Genomic DNA, 9,536 nt, shown 5'->3' on the forward strand with positions numbered 1-9,536 from the left:
CAAGTTCATTATGACACTATTGTCTCTGCCTTTGACATAGTGCTTAAATTCCATTTTAGCAAGTTAAAAATGAAAAAATTTAAAAATATGCTCTGGATCTCCTTTCCTCTAGTTCACAGAGAAGAAAAAATTAGAAATACTAGAGAGAGGAGGAAATTGTTGGGAGCACAGAAGGGCTACATTAAGAAAAAAGGATTGGCTTTTTCTCCATGCTGAGAATTAGAGGAGATGAAATAAGAGAGAAGCGAAGTCACACCAGGTGACTTCAGCCTACCAGGAAAATGAGAGTCGCATTAGTTTCCCTTGAAGAAGCCTACAAGGAGATACAAAGAATCTTTGTTATGGTTTGTGCATAGTTTGAATGTGTCCCCTAAAGGTACATGTGTTAGAAGCTTGGCCCCCATTGTGGGGACATACAAGGTGAGATCTTTAATAGATGAGACCTAGCTAGTGGGAAGTTATTAGATCATTAGGATCATTGCCATCAGAAAGAATTAAGGTAGTTCTTAAGGGGCCTTGGTTAGTTTTCAAGAACAAATTGTTATTTAAAAAAAAAAAAGTCCCTACCTAGTTTCTCTGGCTTCCTGTTACCCAAGTTATATCTCCCCCTCACATGTATTCTTGCCATGATGCCATCTCTCATGTGAGATACCCAAAGGGACATCACATCACCAAATCAAGCAGATGCTCCCCACAGAACTCTAAAATTTTGAGATAAACAATTTTTTTTAATGCATTACCCAGTCTCAGGTATTTTGTTATAGAAACAGTAAACTAATGTACAATCCTGAAGAGTTTGAAAAGGTTTAACCCATCTGCTTCATGGAGATATGAATAAGTTCACAAAAAGTCAATAAATGGTTACATTGGTAAATACAGTAATAACATAATATCACACATCTCGGTGCCACAATTTTTAGTAGGATTATCATTTACAAAATGTTTCCAGAAAATACTCAGCATCATTAAACTTAGCCTAATCTAACAAGATAGGTGGTCCTTTGAGAAACCAATTCAAAAATTCATTTGGAACAAGAAGAGACCTAGAATAACAAAAGAAATTCTAGGCAATAAAGACAAGGTAGCGGGTATCACAATCCAAAACTTGAAACTATACTACAAAGCTACTGTGATAAAAACAGTGTGGTACTGGCAAAGAAACACCTGAGGACCAGTGGAACAGACTAGAAGATGCAAAAAGAACTCCAGACACACTCAGCCACTTTATCTTCAACAAAGGAGCCAGATACCCTTACTGGAGGAAAGATAGGCTCTTTAATAAATGGTGCTAGAAAAACTGGGTTTCAATGTGCCAAACATTAAAACTAGACCTATATCCCTCACCATGCACTAAACTAAAATTGAAATGGATTAAAGATCTAAATATTAAAACAAACACTAAACTAGCTGGAAGAGAGGTCAGGTAGAATTCTTTAAGAAATTGGTGTACAAAGAGATTTTATGAACAAAACCTCAGTTGCCCATGAACTAGCCCAAATAATCAACAAGTGGATGTCTTCTTATTTAAAAGCTTCTCACTTCAAGAGAAAGCAACAACAACATGAAGAGACAACCCACAATGTGGGAACATTTTTTCACCAACTGATCCTCAGACAAAAGTCTACTATCTAGAATAGATAAAGAACTTAAAAAAAATCAGACCTCCCACATTTAAAGACTCAATCCAAAAATGGGCATCCGAAATGAACAGACATTTCTACAGAAGTAGAAATAGCAAATAAACATATAAAAAAATGTTTAACATCACTGATCATTTGAGAGATGCAAATGAAAACAACACTGAGATTCTACCTCATCCCTGAAAGAATGGCTGCTATCACAAAATCAAACAATAACAAATGCTGGCAGGGCTGTGGGGAAAGAGGAACCCTGCTCCACTGCCGGGAGGAGTTTAGACTGGTGCAACCATTGTGGAAACCAGTATGGAGACACCACAAAGAGCTAAGATTGGAAGTCCCATTTGACCCAGCTATTCCCCTGCTGGGTATCTTCCCAAAAGAATTAAAAGAATCATATGGGCCAGTGATTTAGCTCAGTGGTGCCACCGCCTGCCTCCCAAGAGCAAGAACCTCAGTTTGATCCCTGGTACAAAAAAAAAAAAAAAAAGAAAAGAAAAGAAAAAGAAAAGGAAAAAGAAAAAAAAAGAAAAAGAAAAAGAAAAAGAAAAAAAAATCTGACAGTAAAATAATCATACCACAAAACTTGGAAATAACCCAATTGCCCATCAGTGGGAAACTGGATAAAGAAAATGTTGTTTTTAAAATAAAATGAGTACTACATAGCCATAAAAATGAGAAATTAGAGACATTTATAGCTAAATTGATGCACATTGAGGCCATACTCTTCAGTGAAATAAATAGGACACACATGTGTAAATATGGAATAGTTTCTCTAGTGTGAGAAACTGAAAGTGTAAATAAGCACTAAAAGGTATAATAGATAATGTGAAATAGGAAGAAAACAGGCAAAGAGGAAGGGGAAATGGGACAGGTAGTGGAAAGGAAAGAAAGGAATGGAATTAATATGAGAAAATGAAAAATGGAAACAAAGTCTTTGTAAATAGGGAGGGACGGAGGAGTTGAAAGGAGGGCAGGGGAATGGGGAAAAAATAAGATAGATTATATAAAGGTGAAAATTTCCAATGATAACTGTCATTATATTGTATACCTAAAATGTACCAATAAAATACAATTTTTAAAAAAAGTTAGGTGGTCCTGAGCCATGACCCTGGGTTATGAGTCAGCTTTTCTAGAGAGCTACATTACACTCTGATTTCTAAAGCTAGAAACCTGGCCTTCTCTATCTTTTGCTAAGGTCAGAAAACTATTTGCTCTAAAATTCAAACCTGATTATTTCCACTAAGGAGCAAAGACTCTGAGAATTTGATTATTTATCATTCTAATTCCTGTTTTCTTGGAACAAATTTTGACAATAAATTTAGTTATTTCTGAGGAAAGAGCTTCCAATTACATAAGAAAAAGCAAGCATATCACCCCATTTCTTGCCTCTTTGCCAAAACATAGTGAACAAATGTCTTTTCTAAAGTCAAAAATTGTTCTTCCCAACATATTTCTTCCATCTGATCATTTGTACCACTGAAATTGTTTCCTTCTTCTCTAAAGCACGCACATGTAATGAAAACGTTTCCTAGAGAACTCTTACTGTGCATGAGATAATGTGATCCTGGAACACATTTCCACCGATACAAACATTCTTTGATCTGTGACTGATCCTTATATGTTCAAATTTTTCTTTTGTTTTCATCAGATACAGGTCACTAGCCCTAGGTTGATCTCCTTCGTACTTCTGGACTCTTCCCATTAGTCTGAGAAGTCTACATCTAACCTCTCTAATATTATCCTCATATCCATAATGGTCACTGAACCTTCTGAACTTCCATTTCATGTCTTGTTAGAGAATCAAGATCTCTATGAGCTCGGTAATTCTACAGCTTCTTGGTGTCTATGCACATATTCTGATAACCAGAAGTCTCATGTAAACCAGTGGAATAAATGCAGAACAAACAAACAAACCCACACAATTACAACTATCTGATTCCTGACAAAAGGGCCAAAATGTATGTTGGAGAAAAAGATAGCCTCTTTAACAAATTGTGCTGGGAAAGCTGGATATCTATATGCAGAAGATTGAAACCATGTTTCTAACTCTCGCCTGTATAAAAATAAATTCAAAATGTATAAAATTCCTGGCTATATAAGACCTAATACTTTAAAACTCCTGAAAGAAGACATAGAGGAAATAGTTAAAATCAGAGGTACATGCAAAGATTTCACAAATAAAACTCCTGTCACCCAGAAAGTAACAGCAAGAAATAATAAATGAGACTACATTAAATTTAAAAACTTCTACAGTACAATAGAAACAACAGAGCAAAAAAATAGCCTACAGAATGGAAAAAAGTATTTGCCAGCTACTCTTCCAACTAAGGATTGATATTCAGAATAGATAAAAAATTAAAAACTAAAAGCACAAACAAACAAACAAAGCCAGATAGCACAATTACTAGTGAAAACAGAACTGAACAGATACTTCTTAAAAGAAGTACGAATGGCCAATGAGTATTGTATATTAAAAAATATTCAACATGATTAGCCATTAGGAGAATGCAAATCAAAACTATATTGAGATTCTAGCTCACCATAGTCAGGATGGCTATCATCAAGAATATAAGAAAGTCTGAAAGCTGGCAAGGACACAGGGAGGCAAAGGAGCTCATCTACAATGTCAGTGTGAAGATAACTTAGTCTATAGTCATGACGGAAATCAATATGGAACTTCCTCAAAAAATAAAACTAAAGCTACCATTTGATCCAGCTCCGCTACTTCTTGGAATATTCTTGAAGGAATTAAAGTCAGTAAACTACAGGGAGGCCCCAGCAGAATGTGTATTGTTGCACAATATACAATGGCCAAGATGTGAAAGAAGCACCTAGGTGGCAATCAATAGATGAATGAATGAAGACGAACAAGATGAGGACGTCTGAGGAAAATGGATGGAAATGGAGACCGCCATGCTACGTGAAATAAGCCAGACCAAGCAAAATATTCTGCGTTGTCTCTGAAGAACAGAGGGAGAGAGAGCTGGGGGATGGGAGAGAGGAAGTGGCGACATCAAAGTAGAAGACGATTGGAGAAGGGGAAGGAATGAGGATGGGGGATGAAGTACGTGATATGTGCATGCAAATCTGCCAAAACGAAACTCACTAGTCTCTGTAATTAATATGCACTAGTAAAAAAAAATGGCAGAAGAAAAAAGAGAATAAATTTACCACACCCACGCATTGTCCAGTCTCATGTCCATCAGTGTTCTATAGATAGCCCAGCAGAGCATTTCCTCCTCTGAGAATTCTACAACTTAAAGCCTGTGGAGGAAGTTCAGTTTATTCCAACAAGATGAGTTGTTTGATTTTGTGGTGTTTGTTTTCTTAAGTAGTTGAATTACAACCTTTTATTTGTCCTTTAAGGTCTACCTATGCCTACGACTATAATCCTCAAGAGTGTAGTTATGACCAGGACTAAAAGCAGATATTTATTATCATGGCATAGTGGGAATTATTTAAAATTTATTTTTAGATTTGGCCCTTATCTGAGCCTCCTGGGTCCCCCTTGCTACACCTGGGACCATCTGTGGACATCCTCATTACTGCAGTTTAAAATGCATCCCACAGTAGCTCTTTATAACACAACTCTTCATGCAGATGAATCTGCTTCAGGTATAGTTTTTTATTTGTTTGTTTTCACATCTCAATTTGGGCTGCCATCTCAAGGTACCATTCTAATGTTAAATCAGTATCATCAAAGTGTAGCAAGAACATCCATACTAGGTAGTTCAAAGAGTGAAACAATATAGGGTTGTTACTGGGTACAGAAGTGTTGGAAGAGCTCAAAATAAGTGCTAATGAGGGCACTCAGAAACTAACAGCTACAAGTTACTGCCAGCCAAGGGGCCTGGGGAACAAGAAAACGATGATGTTATCAGCAGAGGAGCCCAAACTACCATGTGGGAACTGAAACCTCAGAAAAAAAACAAAAACAAAAAAACACCCAAAAAGAGCTGCAGGCATAGATGAGATTGCCTAGTGGGCATTGGAACACAAAGGATAGGGCTCCCAGGCAGGAGCTGGAAGAACAAAAGATGCTGCTTCTGCATGGCATGCTCCCAAAGAAAAGAGCAAATAAATACCCTGGCTTCTCCCCCTGTCAAATGCCTATCTTTAGTCAGACACTCCCATTGTCCTACCCTAAACATACTCCCAGTCTAGTAATTCTACTTCTAGGACTATATCCTCAGGATATTCTAACAACGTGACCAGGAGACAGCTACAAAAATGTTCACAGAAACATTGTTAAAGATGGCAAACTAATCCAATGGAACTAAACCACCCATATCACACAGATGAGTGTCACAAGCATAATTTTAAGACAAAAAGAATAGTGACCAAAAAGAAAAAATCTTAGGGCCCAAGACATAGCTCAGCGGTTTACCTAATGTGCAGGAAGTCCAAGGCTTAATCCCTGTCATTGGGAGAAACAAAAACAAACAAAAGCTTAAAAGGATTCCATTTACATAAAATTTAAAAATATAATAAGTATATATAATGTTTAAAGAGCACGTCATACATGGGAAAAGTGTAAAGAAAGGAACAGGCTGGGAGTGTAGTTCACTGGCAGAGTAGGTGTTTAACACATGATTCCTGGAATTCAAACCACAGTGACAAGAAAAGGAACACTAAATAATTCAGAGGAACATTTACTTCTGCATGCAAGTAAGGTGATATAAGCAAAGAGAGGCCTACAGTACAGCCACCATTTTAAGGTATATTTTAAAATTAAAAACACAACTTTAGAGGCCATATGCATCTGTTTTCCCCCTCCTCCCTGAAAATAATATAAAAATTATTAATACTCTGACACACTCATGCAAGTCATATAGCAAGAATCCCATCATTGTCTACACTTGTGATTATTAATCCTGTGGTGTTTTGTTTCCACATCTATAAAATGTGGATAATAACATTAGTACTTACCTCCTAAACAGCAAGTACCTGGGAAATGCTTAGCACTATGGCCTGACACCCAGGGGCCTGCAGCTATCTGCCATTCCATTCACACCATTGCCTTAACTGGCAGTGTCCTCCTCAACTGCTTCAATCTACTAAATGCTTTTCATCAAAAGACATGCAATCCAGTGCCTGAAGACCCTCTCTCCTACCCAAGCCCAATTTCTAGACCTCCTGTTGCCTGCATCATGTATGAGGCATCTGCTACATATTTATTTATTAATCTATCCAACAAATCATGTCAGGTACTAGGAACATAGAGATCAATGAAGCAGACATAGTCAATGTCTTCAGAGTGCATAGGCTAGAGAGAGAGAGAGAGAGAGAGAGAGAGAGAGAGAGAGACAGAAACAGAGACAGAGGGAGTTACCTAATCCAGCTATGTTAGATGCTATCAGGAAAATGTGTGGAATGTCAAAAAAGGAGGGGGGCAGGGATTTAGCTTAGTGGCACCACGCCTGCCTGGAAAAACAAACAAACAAACAAACAAATGAAGAAGCTCACCTAGACCATACAGTCCAGAAAGATAGATTTATTGGATAAAATGACATTCAAAGTGAGATCTAAATGATATGCTGTTATCCCATCAACAATATTAACAGAGAGAGATTCTATAGTTGAGATGAAATATCAGTGTATATGTCCCTATCACCATGTACTGCAAACATGTACCAATAACAACAAAAATTAAATAAGAAATAGTAGCAAGTAATACATGTTAACGTCAGGTGCACAAAATGTACAATATTATACAGCTGTTTGGAAGCAGAGAAATCCCAAGGGCCTTTTAGAGAAAGGTTTATATAAAATGTGAAATCTGAGTGGAAACTTAAGGGAAGGATGGACTAAGACAAGGGAGGATGAAAAGAAATCCTCTAGATAGGAGCATCTGGGCAAGACAGAAGAAGCAAGACAGGTTCAGATAGCTGGCTGGAGGGACCAGAAAGTGACACAGCAAGGGTCTTAAGGAGCAAGGATCAGATCATAGAGGGGCTTGCTTTATCTCAGACTGAGTTTTCTTATTGTATCATGGGCTTCTTTGAGGATCTCATGAAAGTCTTCAACTCCCCCTCAAAATCATCTATAAAGCTTTGTAGAACTTGAGGGGTTCACAATGTCTCTGAACTTCCAGATGGAAACCCCTGCTATAACCAAATAGCATTGAAAGGATGTAAGTTACAGGATGGCATATTCCAAAGCCTTTAGAGGGAGTCCCTAGCCAGAGGATAGTAACTACAGGCAATGAGGTCAACTGAGAAACTGCTGCAATAAAAGATAAGCAATCAGGAGCCTAGATGACCTCAGACTAAGGTGGTGGCTGTAGAAATTCATTTGTTAATTGAACCAGATTCATTGGGTGCTTACTGTGGGGCAGGCCCTGTGCTCTCTGTGGAAGACATGATAATAAATAAAACATGACCACTTCTCTCAAGGAGCTCCAGGATTGGCAGGATCATATAGAAAGGTAAGCAGGTAAAGATGCACAGGAGATCACATCAGTAGCAGGCTCTCTTAGAACCTTCCTCTCTCCAGTCCCCTGGACAATAAAGTCTTTGGCATCATACTCAAGGCCGTTCACGAAACAGCCATAACTAGCCTTTCTGCTGACATTTCCACATAGCCCTTGATCACTCACACTTCCCTCTCTCTCTCCTCTCTCTCTCTCTCTCTCTCTCTCTCTCTCTCTCTCTCTCTCCCTGCAGGGCAGCTACACTGGATTTTATCTTCTAATCTTGCCTTACTTTTTCTTGTTTTGTTATCATTGGTTTTCTCTCAACTGTACCTAGCTTAGTTGCTACCCATTCTTCAATACCAGTTGATACACTGCCCTGACCATATCTTTGCCTGACCTTCCCATGCAATTAGCCCTGAGTTTCTACGTGGGCCTCAGTCTCCCGCAGTACTTAGGGTAGGGCAGGAATCCTGTTTTTTCATCCTATTTCTTGAGATGCATAGTTCCTGTCACAGTAAATTCATACCTGCTCTACCTACTAATGCAGAAGACCGCAGCCTGGGGAGAGGACAGTGTCAGAGTAGTCTTAGAGCCAGTGCAGAAGTCTTGGCAGCTGGACTCAGCAAAGGCGACCTAGAGATATTCTTATTGAAACACCATTGCAAACAGGGTAGAGGGCATCCGCAGTTTTCATCATATGCTCGGTAAATGCAGGATCAAAACTATAGGACATTCACTCCAGGTAACACAGCTCATTAGAAAATTACCCTATGTATGTCCACAGGCAGAGAGTATGGGGGACTTCCACTTTCAGATTCTGTGTGAAGACTTCCACATTTCTACTAAATTATCACTAATATTAAATTTTTAAGAAAAGATATGACTTGCAACTGTTAAATAGTTAAAAATTCTACATCATCCTTAGAATTATTGTAGTCACTGGAATAACTCTTGCTTTAATTCTTTTATGATTGCAGGTCAAACTGTAGTTTACCATTATTCCACCTTTGTTTGCACTATCAAAGTACCCAAGACTTTGCCAATGACGGCTGAATTCTTCAGCTTGGCCACAGACGCCCCACTACGAGTGTGCATTGCCCTGTGTCGGGTGGGAGTCGGTGGATAAGAAGTTAGTCCTGACTGTGGTCGCTAAGCAGAGGACAAGGACCTAAAAGGACAGAACCCACTCTATGGGGCAGGGACATCTCCCAGCAAGTGCGAATCTCCTCATCTTGTCTTGGCTGGCGACAAGGCAGGGGACAAGACCAGGCCTGCACGGCGCCAGCCCCTTCCCTCCTCGACGCTCACTTCCCGCCTTCCTATAGTCCCAGGTGTCTTGGTCCCGGCCCCTTACCAGGCCCTACCGCCCCACCTGCCCAGCGGCTCCCGGGCTCTGGAGACGCGGATCTGATTGGCCGAGAGAGACGGGGCGGAGCCTTGCGCCCGCAGGTCCGGGGCAAAAGCGAGGACCAACCTCGAGG

The 9,536-nt window shown here is 39.3% G+C and overlaps 1 protein-coding gene across 1 annotated transcript in view; it reads left to right on the forward strand.

Moving 5' to 3' along the window:
- Window positions 1-3,393: 3,393 nt before the first annotated feature.
- Window positions 3,394-9,536, forward strand: part of Ly75 (lymphocyte antigen 75) — a 105,289-nt gene continuing 99,146 nt past the window's right edge. Inside the window, exons 1-2 of the mRNA XM_010607014.3 lie at window positions 3,394-3,460; window positions 9,033-9,163. Coding sequence (XP_010605316.1) covers window positions 3,394-3,460; window positions 9,033-9,163 — 198 coding nt within the window. The remainder of the gene's footprint in view (window positions 3,461-9,032; window positions 9,164-9,536) is intronic.

Source organism: Fukomys damarensis, unplaced genomic scaffold, assembly GCF_012274545.1.
Source record: "Fukomys damarensis isolate Sample0158 unplaced genomic scaffold, DMR_v1.0_HiC HiC_scaffold_26, whole genome shotgun sequence".
Lineage (NCBI taxonomy): Eukaryota > Metazoa > Chordata > Mammalia > Rodentia > Bathyergidae > Fukomys > Fukomys damarensis.